This window comes from Ursus arctos, unplaced genomic scaffold (assembly GCF_023065955.2).
Source record: "Ursus arctos isolate Adak ecotype North America unplaced genomic scaffold, UrsArc2.0 scaffold_16, whole genome shotgun sequence".
Classification (NCBI taxonomy): domain Eukaryota; kingdom Metazoa; phylum Chordata; class Mammalia; order Carnivora; family Ursidae; genus Ursus; species Ursus arctos.
Genome location: NW_026622830.1, coordinates 26,918,243 through 26,933,302, shown reverse-complemented (window position 1 = coordinate 26,933,302; position 15,060 = coordinate 26,918,243). Strand labels below are relative to the sequence as shown.

At 54.7% G+C, this 15,060-nt stretch overlaps 1 protein-coding gene and 1 non-coding gene across 4 annotated transcripts; both read left to right on the top strand.

Annotated features, from left to right (window-relative positions):
• Window positions 1–1,064: 1,064 nt before the first annotated feature.
• On the top strand, window positions 1,065–1,137 carry LOC113258866 (small nucleolar RNA SNORD124). Its single transcript, XR_003317388.2, has one exon. It is a non-coding gene; the product is annotated as a small nucleolar RNA SNORD124 (small nucleolar RNA).
• Window positions 1,138–3,433: 2,296 nt separating this feature from the next.
• SLC52A3 (solute carrier family 52 member 3) lies at window positions 3,434–14,484 on the top strand. Of its 3 annotated transcripts, XM_057312611.1 has the most exons (6): window positions 4,014–4,701; window positions 9,056–9,131; window positions 9,287–9,897; window positions 11,512–12,017; window positions 13,636–13,759; window positions 14,252–14,484. In XM_057312611.1, the coding sequence occupies exons 3-6, from the start codon at window positions 9,331–9,333 to the stop codon at window positions 14,462–14,464; spliced, it is 1,410 nt and encodes a 469-aa protein (XP_057168594.1). In that variant the 5' UTR covers window positions 4,014–4,701; window positions 9,056–9,131; window positions 9,287–9,330; the 3' UTR covers window positions 14,465–14,484. The 3 variants fall into 3 exon arrangements, with proteins under 3 accessions (XP_026358988.1, XP_057168594.1, XP_057168595.1); XM_026503203.4 differs by lacking the exons at window positions 4,014–4,701; window positions 9,056–9,131 and adding an exon at window positions 3,434–3,875; XM_057312612.1 differs by lacking the exon at window positions 9,056–9,131.
• Window positions 14,485–15,060: the final 576 nt, after the last annotated feature.

The window sequence follows — 15,060 nt, the reverse complement described above, 5'->3', positions numbered from 1 at the left end:
AAACGAGGAGATGGGGGCGGGAGGGGAGACTATCTCAAATCTGCCTGCGGGAGGCGGGGGGGGGGGGGGGGGGGGGGGGGGGGGGGGGAGGAAGGGGTCTTGAGTCTTTACTGGATTTTCGGGAGAGGGTGGACGGGGATGGGACTGGAAGCTACAGAGAGTGAGGGAAAGGTGAAGGCCTTGTCGATCTACGCAGGCCTCTCGATTCAGGGGAAAACAGCTCACACAAAACAGCTCACACGAGCATAATGATAAAATCTGAAAATTTAGTTTATTGATCTTCCTTTATAATACCTGGGTTTGAAAAGCCATGAAATGTATTAAAATCTAGGAAAGTTTGCTTCAAAAAAAAAAAAGAGAGAGAAAGAGAGAAGATTAAATTCTTAAAGAAATCAGCGACGCTGTACAGGTGTTAGAACTGAGGAATGTTGTTCTCAACAAGTCGACAGGGCAAATACATTTATGAATGCATTTTGTATCCGTTTATTAAGTGTCTGCTCTGAGCTCAGCACCGAGCTAGGCTCCCAGAAATACACACACGCCACGTAGACGGTGCAGCTGTTGCCAGGATACTGTTGCTGAGCATTTGTGTGTTGTTGTCCTGTCCTTGTCACTGGCCTATAAGCTCTTAGGAAAAGCTATATAGTCTTCTATGTTCCCCAAAGTGCTTCCCACAAAGAACTCAATTAATGCATTTTTGTTTTTTTATTTACCAATGGAGAAAAAAAAGAGAGAGAGAGAGAGATGGGGCAAAAAGGGTATTCTTTTTTTTGGGGGGGGGGGGAGAGAAAATCCCAAGCAGGCTCCACACCCAGCACGGAGCCCGACTCAGAGCTCGATCCCACAACCCTGAGATCATGACCCAAGCCAAAATCAAGAGTCTGATGCTTAACGGACTGAGCCACGCAGGCACCCCAAAAAGGGTGTTCTAACAGAAGAATTCATATGGAAATTTTGGTGGCTTGCGCTTACTGTAATTACTTAGAGAACGGTAAGCAGTTCTGGCTGGAAGCAAGAAACGCTACATATAAGAAAGAGCAAGTGATAAAAGTTGTCATGGTTACGGGACGATGTTCCCATTGCGACTCAAGAAAAGGATTCTGAGCCTTAGAGCTTTGGAGGAGCCACTTGCTGGCCCGGTCCAATGGCTGGGGCGTCATGGTGTCGCATCGCTCCGGGGAGACTGAAGATACCTTCGTTGCTGACCTGGTGGTGGGACTTTGCACTGGGCAGATCCAGACAGGGGCACCTTGCCGGTCTGAGCGCTTGGCCAAGTACAACCAGATCCTCAGGATTGAAGAGGAACGGGGTAGCAAGGCTGAGTTCGCCGGCAGAAACTTCAGAAACCCCCTCGCCAAGTAAGCTCCAGGCAGCGCACCCCGAATCCTGAGGTCCTGAGTCGGCTCATTAGACCTCTGCTCCCCCCCCCCCCCCCCGCCGCCGGCAGCTCAGTGCCCCAAGCCGAGACTGGCCAGGGCCTCTGCTAGTCAACTGCCCTCTCCCCTCCCTGTGATGTTCTCACTGCTTCCTTAGAACTGCTGCAGAAGCCACTTGACCATCTGGAACCCTGCTGGAAACCCGAGCTCTGTAATCGTGTGATTGGCCCAAATCATTGTTTTCTCACCTCATTTCCCACCCAGTGTCTGGAGCCAAGTCTGTCTACTTTATAATCTTGAGGTGTCCACAGGCAAGATCCCCAGTGGTTTTGTGTGCAGAATAAAAAGGCCTCAGTGACCCATATAAAAAAAATTTAAAAAAAAAGTTGTCATGGTTTATTGGTCCCAGCTGAGAAAGGACGTAAATGTGAGGCTTAGGCATTTTTTTTAATTTGGTGAGCAACGGGGGAGTCCTTGCGGGTTGATAATAAAGATATGTTTGTTTGTGTTTTTTTTTTAAGATTTTATTTATTTATTCGACAGAGATAGAGACAGCCTGCAAGAGAGGGAACACAAGCAGGGGGGGTGGGAGAGGAAGAAGCAGGCTCCCAGCGGAGGAGTCTGATGTGGGGCTCGATCCCGTAACGCCGGGATCACGCCCTGAGCCGAAGGCAGACGCGCCACCCAGGTGCCCCAAGATATGTTTTTAAATTAAAAATAAAAATACCACAAGAGGCACCTGTGAGATGGCGAGAAGGGAGTCCACAGCAGCTGGGAGCCCTTCGGTGGGAGTCAGAAAGGAACATCAGTGGGTGGGAGGGATTTGGGCCAGGAGCGGCCTCTCACTGCTGGAGGCCTGGTGGCGGCTCCCCTGGGGAGCACATTCTTGTGTCCCCACCACCCAAAGTGCTCCTGAGCCCCTGCCAGCTCAGAGAGGGGTCCGGTGTCCTCCTCTGAGCTCTGCTCACCTCTCATCCCAAGCATCTGCCTGGAGAGCGATCGCTCCTCAAGCAGATGAGTATTTCAGAGAACAAGGCAGAAAGGGGCCGAGAATTCTCAGGGGAGGGTTTACGGTAGGTGCCAGACCCGGCGTGAGCGCCAGTTGGAGTCGGCTTCGAATCTGACCCTGCACTTCCCAGCTAGAGCACCTCGAGCCAGTCACTTCACCTCCGTGAGTCTCAGTTTCCCCATCTGTAAAGTAGGGACTAAAAGTAGCATCTGCCTACTGCCTAGGATTCCTGAGCGATTTAATCAGATATGAACTATTACTAAGGTCCGACAGGTGTTTGTCAGTGGACGTCAGAGACCAGCTCTGCCGAGACTCTTGACTTCTCTGGGCCTCTGTTTCCTCATCTGTATAATGGGATCATCATACTGTCTCCCCCCGAAAGGCTGTGGTGAAGAGTAAATGTATTCGTGCCTGTCAAGCTCAGGGCTTGGCACAGAGTCAGCTTGGCACACAGCGGCTGTTAGGATTTCTGCCCTACCGGGAAGATGCTATTAATACCCCCACTTTCCAAGTGACTTGCTTGAGCTCCAGTGTTTGAACCAAGAGTTTCTGCTCCGGGGAGCCCTGTTCTTGTGCGAAAGGAATTAGGATGGCCCTGGGGGAGGCCAGAGCCAGCCTGGGCAGGCCGTCTGCCTTCTAGGAGTCAGCCCTCATAAAACCTGGATGGCAGGAAGCACTCGCTGATAATGTGAGCCTTTTACTGGTACGGTGGTATCATCGGGATCACAGGGACTGGGCCTCTCGGGCGACTGCAGACACACAGTAGGCTCTTGGTGCCGGGGACAGCCCCGCCCACCACCCCCTGCCTCTCCCCCTCCGCGGGGCTGGGCGGGGCAGGTTAATACTAACTGGTCTGCCTCCACCCCTCCCAGGCAGAGCCACTTGGGAACGGGACCAGCAGGTAAGGAGGCCTTGCTGGGTGGCTCAGGGCTGTGAGACACAGCTGCAGATAGCAGGGGCCGGCTGGCACTGGGCACTGAGGGTGCAGGGGGCACTTATCTGGGGACAGCCAGTGGTCTGTGGTTTTTCGCCTGGTTTCAGACTCCTGGGCTGGAGGCTGGAGGGATAGAAGGGAAGAAGGGCTTCCTCCTCTGTGGTCAGGTTGGAGCTGGCTTGGTGGACTTCAGCCCCCTCCTTCCTGGGTCAAAAGACTGGACCCCCACTGACCTCTGCCCGGCTGCGTCTCCATGCCGCTGGGAAGTCTAGACGGCTGCTCCTGCCAGGTTGGGCCGGACTCTCACCAGCCTGGCATAGGGGCTGGGGGTTGGGATGGGCACTGAAGGGAGGCTGCTTCGCCAAGGTCAGCCTCGTGGGAGGCCTGCAGCCCTTCCAGGCCCTGGGAAGGAGGAGGAGGAGGAAGGGAACTCAAAGTCCCTGCCAGCCAGCCTGGGCTCGCATTATCTCCTTGCTTCCTCCCTATCAGCCGAGCCCAACAAGACGGGGACATCCCCACACCCTTTCTTCGATGGAGAAACCAAGACCCAGAGAGGGTGAGCAGCCGGCCTGAGGACACACAGCCAGTGAGCACAGGCCTGGATGACCACCACAAGCTGAGATGGGGGGAGTGGGGGGGGACACGGTGTGGGCATGTACTGCCTCCTCTCTGGGCCTCAGTTTCCCCACATTAGTGAGACGGGAACGTTGCGTTGGAGGAGGCTGGGGGACTCTGATGTGAGGAGAGGTAAGGGAGGGCCTCCTGAGCCACAAGGATGGGAGCGGTTAGGTGAGCGTGGTGACTGAGTGGGGCCAGGGTTCCAGCACACCCAGCTGCTCTTCTCCCTCTGTCTGCTCCCCTCCTGCCCCCTGCCCTCTCTGCCCCACCTCCTCCTCCTGTCCTGCCTCTGTCCCTCTGTCACTCTAGCTTCGGTTCTCTCTCTCTCCCTGCTCTGTCTACTCAAAGCCACCCTTCCTCCAACCCGAACAACCTCCCCACTGTCTCATGAGGACAGGCCAGGTCCCACATCCCAGGCCCCAGGCAGGGGCCTGCAGGATTCACCAAGGACTCTGGGACAATACTGACTTGGACTTGTCCAGGAGCGGGTGTAGACAGGGCCCACACTGCTGGCTGGCACTGCCTGGGCCACACTGGCCGACTCAACCCACAAGGCTGAGGCAGGCTCGGTCGATGGCCCAGCCCTTTGCAAACCAGGTGGCCACCTGGACCCTGGAAGAGAGATGGGGCCCTGCTCACAAGGAGATGATATTCCAGTGGGAGCAGTCAGCACGCAAATGATAAGACACAGATAAAGCTCTGCAAGTGAGCGGTTGCCGGATAACACGGTGGGGGAACAAAGCGGGCCGCGCGGGATGGTCAAGGTAAGACAGGGCCCTTTCTGCCGGCTGGGGCAGCAGGTGGCCCAGCCACACACTGAGGCCACACTGGCCTCCAGCCCCACTCCCTTGGGCCTGGGACTCTCAGCTTTAGATACAAGAATTTGAAGGAAAGAGACACGTTTGCGGGGGGCTGTCCTGGCTCCGTACCTGGCGCACACCTGCCATGGGGTGGGTGAAGCCTTAAGCATCTCTTCCAGAGCCTTAGGTTTCTGGTCCCCGAGCGCCCCTGGTGGGCCCAGAAAGCAGCCGTGTCTCCCAGTCTTATTTCTCCCCTTCCCAGCCCATGGTGGGGTGGCGGAGGTGGGGGGGGTGAATGGAAAGGGATCTGGCTCAGCCCCTGCCACCTCTTCGTAACCCCCTCCCTCCTGGACTCTACTCAGGCTGGCTGCAGAGTCAGCCGTGCCTAGGTTCCAATCCCAGCTCCCAGGGGGCCAGCTGGGTGACCTCGGGCAAATCACTTTTCTGAGCTGCATTAACTCATTTATAAAATGGAGATGGTCATACTGCCTACCTGGGGATTGTTGTAAGGATCCGATGGATAATGTGTGTAAAGTGCTTGGCCAGTAAATGGTGGCTACTGTTAGAGTTCTTACTATTGTTGGCATTACTCTTTTTTGCCTGGATTACCACACCAGCTCCCTAAGAGATGAACAGGCTTCACTCCTCCTTCTGCCCTGGCCCCACATTACTCTCCTCACAACAGCCAGTGTGCTTCTGCTAAAACACAGTTAAAGCCAGTCCTCCCTCTGGCTAGGAATGGAGATTTGGGCTCAGAGAAAACACCCAAACTCTAGCCTCCAGGGCCCTACGTGACCTGCCCACCCCCCACCTCGCACTGCTGCAGCCACCCCAGGGCCTTTGCACTTGCCGTTCCCTCCCCCTGCACCACTCTCCCCTGGCCTGGCTCACTCCCACACTTCCTTCATGTTCCCTCTGACAACCCCATTTGTGATGGCTGGCACCCGCTCCTCCCAGCTCTGCTTCCCTCCTACAGCCCTTATCACTGCTGGCTTGCTCTAGATTTCTGGGTTTTATTTCTCTCAGTGACTTCTCACACTTTCCTGAGAGCAGAAATTACTGTCCAGCACACAGCAAGTGGCCAGTAAATACCGGTCGAATGAATGAACAAGAACTGCAAGGTCACTATAGGAAAAAGAGAAAAGAGCTATGTACTCTTAAAATTAAAATATTAAAAATATTAAAAAATATTCCCAACATACTCATTGCAAGCCACTCCCGTAGCGCTGTGAAGCCACCAGACCTCTGCACATGCAGCCCCTCTGCGAGGACATCCTCCTACCATTGTCACTGATGGCTGTGTTCCCCATCAGTGGGGTCCTTGTGTCTCCCAGGTCCCGGAGCATGGGGCACTTGGTGTGGCTGCCTGGAAGCAGGCCCGGGCAGGAGAGCCACAGAGGAGATGGGTCACGCTGGGCCATACCACCGTCACGACTGTTTTCCGGCCAATGGAAGAGACTTGCAGGGCCAAATCACTTCCCCCAACTTGCACAACCATGTGGTGCCTGCATCAGAACCCAGACAGCTCAGCTCTGTGGGGTGTGGGGATTTAGTCTGTCGGTGCTCAGAGCCTGTTGCACATGAAGGAGTCCCAGGCTCCTCACCCGCCCGTCTGCCCCTATCTCCCCATCAAGCCCTCTGCTCCAGTCACACTGGCCCAGGCTCACGCCTGCCCCAGGACATTTGCACAAGCAGTTCCCTCTGCCTCTATGTTCTTTGGGCATTTTTATTCTTTTTTTAATTAAAAAAAATATTTAAACATTTGATCCAGCTGGAATCCTTTTTCTCAGGGGTGAAGGATAAGAAGTAAGAAAGAAATCCAGCTTTATTTCTTTTCCTCCAAATGACTACCATGGCAAGTCTCACTTTCTGACTGGTTCTAGGCAAGAAAACCACATAGTTATAAATGCATAACTGGATATCTGGCTGAACTCTCATTATTTTAATAGCTTTTCAGATGATAAAAGTAACCATCTTTAGCAAATCCACCTCCTCCCTTGAGTTATTTACTTATTCCCGTTTATTGGAAATATCATTTATTGCCTCCTCTATTTCCTTGTTTATTTTACACAACCTTCTGCCGTCAAGGCCGAGAGCAGTGAGTCACCACCCCGCCGCGGCCGCGGATTGCGCTGCTGCTTCTCCCGGCTTGTCTGGGGCTGTGAGGGAATGTTACTCAGCATAGAGACACCCGCGGCTGCTTTGACTCCGCTGGGAACTACAGTATCGATGTGAAATGACCCGGGGGCTTAATTTATACCTTTGGCGTCAAATCCCATATTGAGAGCTCTTTGTTTCTCTCTCATGCCTCCCTCCCTCTCTCTTTCTCTTTTTCTCCCTCCCTCCCTCCAACTCTTTGCAGTTCTCTGAAAGACCTTTGTCCCCAAGTCTACGCTTAACCTTTCTACGCTTAGCCTCTCTACGTCACTTCAAGGTGTTATTTCAACAACTAATCCTATTTGATCTTGGTTTTTGATCAAATCCCGGTTGGGGCAGGACCAGAGTTTCTAAGTCGGGACATCAAGAGTAAAGGAGACAAATGTCCTCCTGAGTTTGGGGGCTGCTATAATCAGTCTCTCTATATCCTTGAACATCTCTCTCTGTACACTTGGCCACTGTTCTGCTGTATATACAATGAGTAGCTTAAACAAGACAGCAGCTGATTTACAAGGTAAACAGCGTTGAACAAACAAAATAGTTCAGTGGCAGGCGACACAGGACCGGTGTGGCAGCTCTGGGTCACAAAGCCTTAAGGTCTAATCTCCCTTAGCCCCCACACCATCCTTCTTAGCACAGAACGACCACTGGGGTCTGGCCCTCACGTCTGAGTTCCAGAGAGCAGGACAGAGGAAGGACGGAAAGGTATGCTCCCTCATCTTGAAGGAGACTTCTCAAAGTCCCTCACAACCTCACGGGCCTGGCTTCAATCCGCTGACCATTGCAAGGGAGGCTGGGAAATGTTCCGCTTTAGCGGGGCGGCTATTCGCCCAGCCAGAAATCTGGTCTCTGTGACAACTAAGGAAGAAGGAAAGAGTGAGTAATGGGAACAGCTAGCAGCCTCTGCCTTGGAATATCATTCAACCTCTACCTTTTTGTCCTTCCCTATCGTTTGGAACATCAGAGGCGCAACTCTGCCTGGGCTGGAGCAGGACAGCTTTCTTTCTATGGGATTCTCCCTCTTCTGTACCACATTCTGGTCTCAGGCGGGAGTGGACAGCCAAGAAGCTGCACACAACTGACCTGGAAAAAAGTCCTCCCCATGCGACAACTGCCTGGAACTTCCCTCCCTGGGTCCTCTGGGGGGCTAGGGGGGCAGAGCCAGGCCTGTCTGTCAGGCCGGCCTCACAGGTGAGAGACCAGAGCTTAAGCCACCTGCCTAAGTCCTGTAGACAGACGGTGGGGGAGCAGGACAGAAAGCAGGCCAGAATGCACTCTGCTCAGCGGAAGGAGGAAGGGAGTTCATCTGGGGCTGAGAGTCAGTTCTGTGTGTGGGAACCCGGAAAGGAACCGCTGGGGTGTGGGGACTTTCCCAGGTGAGGCCTAGCCACCGGGATGGGATGCTTCCGTAGCTTCTAGAAGAGAACTAAGCTGGGGGGGGGGGGGTTGGTCAGGAGACCAAGTGCTGCAAGGACCCTGCTCCAAATCCCACCTCCCCAGACCCCAACTTGTTTCCCATCTGTAAAGGGAGATGATTGGCCCCATCAACATTTCTCTCCAAAGTGGTGCCTCAGGGGAAACTGTTTTTTTCCTCTTTTAAAAAATTGTAATTGTCATGTATTAATTTTCATGTGAATTGGACAAAAATGACCATGTCCCCAAACCCAGCATTTCACCATGAGGGTGACAGCTAGCCCCCTTAGTGAGTGCTTACTGTGCTCCAGGCCCTGTTTAAAAAGCATTGACTCATTAACATATTTGCATATCATTACAAACCATAAAGTCAAGACTGTCATCCTCTATTTACAGATGAGGAAAAGGAGGCACAGAGGCAATGTCACTTGCCCGAGGTCACCCTGCTAGCTGGTTGCAGAGCTGGGTGCTAGCCCAGATCTTTTTGTATGTTTAAGGCTTGTTTGTACCTTTTCCTCTGAACTGTTCACATCTTTTGACCACTCATCCGTTCAGTCTTTTTGTTCTTAATTTCTACACGCTATTTACGTAAGAGGAAGATGTTCCCTTTGTCTGTGATTTACACTGCAAATATTTTCCCTCAGGTTGTCATCTTTTGATCTTATTGTTGGTATTTCTGGCCTTTTTTTTTTAGGAAGGTGCTTTGTTTGTTCTTGGATTACTTTTATGTGTTTTCATATTTACACAGTTTCGTGTGTCAGACTTTTCTTTGGTGGTCTCTGGAATTATGAGCTGTGGTTAGGGAAGCCTGCCCCTCTGGAAAGGTTAGTTATAAAAGAATCTGTCTGTGTGTTCCTATCGTAAAAAGCCAACTTGTTCTTGAGAAGGGGAAGGATCAGGGAAATCCTGGGCTCCACGGCATCGTGTTTCGGCGGACAGTGACCCTCACTCGGCATTTTTCTCCCCGGCCCCACTGCAGGCTGATCTGGGGGGCGGCGGCTTCAGCACAGCACAGACATCACCATGGCTCTCCTGACGCACCTGCTGGTCTGCACCTTCGGGATGGGCTCCTGGGTGGCCATCAACGGGCTGTGGGTGGAGCTGCCCCTGCTGGTGACGGAGCTGCCCGAGGGGTGGTATCTTCCCTCCTACCTCACAGTGGTCATCCAGCTGGCCAACATCGGCCCCCTCCTGGTCACGCTGCTCCATCACTTCCAGCCCAGCTGCCTTTCCGAGGTGCCCATCATCTTCACCGTGCTGGCTGTGGGCACCGTCGCCTGCGCCCTCTTCGCCTTCCTCTGGAATGTCACCTCCTGGGTGCTGGACGGCCACCACAGCATTGCCTTCATGGTCCTCACCTTCTTCCTGGCACTGGTGGACTGCACCTCCTCCGTCACCTTCCTGCCCTTCATGAGCCGGCTGCCCACCTGCTACCTCACCACCTTCTTCGTGGGCGAGGGACTCAGCGGCCTCCTGCCTGCCCTGGTGGCTCTTGCCCAGGGCTCGGGTCTCACCACCTGTGTCAATGTCACTCAGCCACTAGACACCACCCCAAGCACTGCAACCACCGGGAGGACTGTCTTTCTACAGGTACCCGGCATGACCCATTACGGCGCTCCATGCTTGGTCACAAGGAGGGCCACGCAGAGGGCTTGTGTTCTTGACATGGCTGCACGTCAGAGCACCTACCTGGGGGAGCTCCTGAAACACAGCAGTGCCCCCCCGCCCCCGCATCCAAACCAATGAAATCAGACCCTCTGGGGGCTGGAGCTTCTCTGAGACCCTTGAGGTCGGAAGTGTGTTGGAATCTGGAGTTTCAGATTTTAGAAGACACCTGGCCTGGTCTGTCATAGCACCTGGGACACAGCAGCCCAGGGCGGTGACGTCACTGCCTGCGGCAGGGGGGGGGCGCATTCCTGCCCGGGGGGGGGGGCACATGAAGGCTGTAAATAGACTACCTGCGTTCAAGTGTGGCTGCCAATGGAGGCATGCAAAAAATCTGAACTTTCAGAGCTTTTTGCATTTCCGAATTGCAAAACAGGGATGGTGAGCTTGTATTTATTCAAAAGTCCCCAGCTGATACTAAGGTACTTGAGGGCTAAGAACTGGAGACTCTTTTTTTTAAAGATTTTATGTATGTATGTATGTATGTATGTATGTATGTATGTATTTGAGAAAGAGAGCAAGTGTTCCCCGAGAGAGAGCACAAGCAGGGGGAGCAGCAGAGGGAGAGAGAGAAGCGGCTCCCCGCTGAGCAAGAAGCTGGACACAGGGCTCGATCCCAGGACCCCATGAGAATGACCTGAGCCGAAGGCAGATGCTTAACTGTCTGAGCCACCCAGGCGCCCAGAACTGTAGACTTTATTTTATTTTTTTTTTTAAGATTTTATTTATTTATTTGACAGAGAGAGAGACAGCCAGTGAGAGAGGGAACACAAGCAGGGGGAGTGGGAGAGGAAGAAGCAGGCTCCCAGTGGAAGAGCCTGACGTGGGGCTCGATCCCAGAACGCCGGGATCACACCCTGAGCCGAAGGCAGACGCTTAACGACTGCGCCACCCAGGCACCCCAGAACCGTAGACTTTAGACATTGCTTCAATGCTTCATGTGGTTAAAACATTCAGCTTTTTTCCACCCCAGGGTGTTGGACACGTCCCATAACGCCTGGCATCGTCCAGACCCCAGCAGGCCAGCCATGGGTGCGAACCAGGGGCCCCGGGCCGCCATACCCTACAAGCACTCCACCTGGAAGTGTTTGAATTAGTTAAGACATGTAAATGTTCTGAAATTTCACAGGCATGGTCTAGGTGCACGGCGTCTCTTGAGAAGAGATCTGGCCACACCAGGCCACATCCCCACAGGGCAACCTGGGGTGGCGCTGCCCCTCCTCTGGCGGGATTGGGGTCACCAGCCCCTGGAGGGCGGCAGCGTGGGAAACGGTATAGCTTCTAAGTCCGAAAGAAGCAAGCGGACTGGCTTTGCCACATACTCCCCGTGAGCCTCAGGGAAGACGATCCGTTCTGACACCCCCAAACCCTCCAAAACTGGGGCTAATGGTGCCACTGCACAGGCCGCGAGGAGGCAGCTTTCCCGCCCTTCCTTACTAACAGTGCGCGCTGTTTATCGGATATGATTTTGGTGCTGCTGTTACCTGTGTCCCAACATCCCCCAGGGAGCTGACTGACCCTCGTTTTGTCTTTCTCCAGGGGGCTAATAGCACTTTGGGGACGGACCTGACCGGAACGACACGTTCCGCCGTCCATCTAGAAAGCCGCTACCTCCCGGCCAACTTCTCGCCCCTGGTCTTCTTCCTCCTGCTCTCCTTCATGATGGCCTGCTGCCTCGCCGCGTTCTTTCTCCTCCAGCGTCAACCCAGACCCAGGGAATCTTCCATAGAAGACCTTCTCACCTCCCAGGTCACCCTCCACTCCATCCGGCCACGGGAAGGGGACGACCTGGGCCCCCCAGACCCAGGGCCTAGCAGCAAGGCCCAGGGGCTTCCAGAGGAGAAAACGGCCTCCGACCACCCAGCCCACCTGGCCTTCATCTACGTCCTGGTGGCCTTTGTGAACGCGCTCACCAACGGCGTGCTGCCATCCGTGCAGACCTACTCCTGCCTCTCCTACGGGCCTGTGGCCTACCACCTGTCCGCCACCCTCAGCTCCATGGCCAACCCTCTCGCCTGCTTCCTCTCCATGTTTCTGCCGTACAGGTCTGCCCCAGCTGGCCCTGGGGAACTCTTGTTGGGATCTGTTTCATTCCAGAAGTCAGAATTCCAAACCCCAACGGTCAGGTTCTGCGTACAGAACATGGTTTCTAGGACTTGACTGCCTGGGTTCAAATCCCAGCTCCACCACTTCCTAGCTATGGGGTCCCGGACAAATCACTTCTCTTTGTGCCTCAGGGATACTTATCTGGAAAATGGGGATAATAGTTCTACCTCCTAGGGTTGCTGGGAGCATAAAATGAGCTAATTTGGTAATGATTTTAGGCAGTACCTGTGTATGGCAGGTCCAGAGGTGTTGACGGGCCACTGGCCCTGGAGGAGGAATGTGCAGATAGGAGCTGAGGGTCCCATTTATAAGTGGGAAACCTGAGGCTCACAGAAGGGGTCTAATCTCGTGGTCTAATTCCCAGCATTTCAGCCCTGCCCTCCCGCCTCCAGCTCAAACTGGCTCCTTTACAGCCGTAGTTCTGGAAGACTGGCTAGGCAAATTGATAAATGCACATCGAGCCAGCCTAGATGGGGACCCAAGATTTCAAATTTTAGTACACAACCGAAGTGGTTCTGTGGCAGGGGTTCAGACCCTAGGAGGAGACACCCGGACTTTGAGGTCATGAAACTTGAGGGTGCACAGCCTCCCAGCCCCCGCTCTGCCCTGCGTGCCCTCGTGGGCCTCTCTGACCTGCTCGCACCCTCCTTCCCCAGCCCAGGAAGGAGGGAGAACAAGATAGGAGAGTCAGACAGAAAATGTCACATTGCCAGAAACCTGAATTTTCTCCCTTAGGGCTTGAAACTGGAAGGAGGCTGGAGATTTCTGGGGAAGTGGAAGGAGAGGCCACTGATGTGTGGAATAGGAGGGCCCAGAATGTTAGAAATACCCAGTCTGAAAGCCAGGGACTCCAAGAATCTTGAAGTAGAAAGAGTCCTTAGAGGCAGGGGCAGGCCCTCCGCTCCCACCCAGGACTTGGTGTTCTGAAAAGCGTGCACAGGGAGGCCCCGGGGTGACGACCTGGGATACAGGACAGGGTCCTCCATTGTCACACCGATGGAATGCATCCAAGCCAGCCATCAGGAGGGCCCTAGATCATGTAGACCTCGTGTTGTAGATGACACCAGAGGGGAAGGGGTCATCTGAGGTCGCACAGCACAGCCTGCTGTGCCAGGCTCCAAGCCACATTCTTGTCAGGCCGGCTTCCTGGCTGAGGCTGGGAATGTTGCAGGAGGAAATGGCAGCAGACAAAACACTGGGTGGGGCCCCGGGCCAGACCCTGCACGCTCTGTTCCATGGTTCCGGCAGCCCTGAAAGGCTCCTCGCGCAGGTGAGGAAGCAGGCTCAGGGGCCAGTCCTGCAGCTTCAATGGGAAGTAGGATCTGAACCAGGTCCCCGCAGCAGCAGTCCATTCTCTTTCTCCTGCCATGAATGCGCAGGGTGACTTAGACCCATGTTGCCCCTCAGGAACCTCATTGACCCGCTTGAGCCAGGTGGCCTGGAAGTTTCCACATGGATCTGACCTCTAACCCTAGAGACGCTGACCGTTCTATGCAGTGCCCAGGGGAGGAGAGGCAGAGGTCCTCTCCTCCATTCTCCTCCTCTACTCTGCCCTAGGTCTTTGCCATTCCTGGGGGTCCTCACCGTGCTCGGGACTGGCTTCGGGGCCTACAACATGGCCATGGCCGTGATGAGCCCCTGCCCCCTCATGCAGGGCCACTGGGCTGGAGAGATCCTCATTGTAAGTATCTGGCCTGTGGAGCTGCCTCCCTCCCTACCCCTCCCCGAGCCAAGGTGCTTTCTGTTGGCCAAAATCTTTGTGTTTGCTTCTGAAGGAAGCCCCAGGTGGGGTTGGGTCCGGGAAGGGGTGCTTCTCATTCGGGAATGGAGGCTTAGAAAGATGAGGTGGCTGGTCCAAGGTGACATTCCAACCTCTCCCCTGAATGCTACACGCTTCCTGCCATGTGTACCTCCGCCCTGGCCTTCTCCCAGATGCCCCTGACTTGATCATGGGGGGACACAAAGGCTGTTGGGTTCTCCTTTGCCCTGGAGGTGTGTGTCAACTCATGGGGCCCCCTTAGCCGTAGGGGATCGCCCCCAAAGACTATTGACCTTAAAGGTTATTCCATGCGGTTCCCTGAGCCCAGTTAGGTCACCCCGCAAGCATCCTTCTCCCCTAGGGCTCACCCCAAAGCTCCCTTCACTCTGCATCTCTGCCGCCCGGTATTCGCAGGTGGCCTCGTGGGTGCTGTTCATTGGCTGTCTGAGCTACGTCAAGGTGATGCTGGGCGTGATCCTGCGTGACCGCAGCCGCAGCGCCCTCTTGTGGTGCGGGGCGGCGGTGCAGCTGGGCTCCCTGCTCGGAGCTCTGCTCATGTTCCCGCTGGTCAACGTGTTGAGGCTCTTCTCCTCCGCCGACTTCTGCAGCCTGCAGTGCTCCGCCTAGGACGCCTGGCGCAGTCCAGTACAGGACCCTGACCCGCCCCCATTACTAACACCGTCAACTGGAGCAGGGCACACGCCCAACGTCACAGGGGGAAGTGGCGGGGAGCTGGGAGGCAGAGGCTGAGTACTTAAGATCCACGCCAGCTCCCCTCGGGAACGGCGGAGAACGCCACAAGGCCTCCCACGGGACCGGGAACTGCAAAACACACCCCTACCCCGATGCTGTGTCTCCGTGCCCGCAACTCCATTGCAGAACTCCTTTGGACTACTGAGAGAGAGGGCAGGTTTGCAGACCCAGCTGGAGGCAGGCTCAGGGGTGTCGGAAGGGAGACCACTGAGAGGGTGAGCTAGCCCTCGCAGGCTGTGTGACCTCGGGGAAGTCACTTATTTCTCTGTACCTCGGTTTCCTAAAATGGGGATTATGATAAACAGCACCTACCTCACGGGCTTAGCACAGGGATCAAGGGGAGAAGTGCCCAGCATGTAGCAAGCCCTCGTGGGCCATTTCCTGATCTGATGCCCAACGACAATAACAAGGTAGAAGCTGGCCTACACAGCCGTCAAGTGGCCAGGGTGGTTGAGAGATGACCCCTGCCT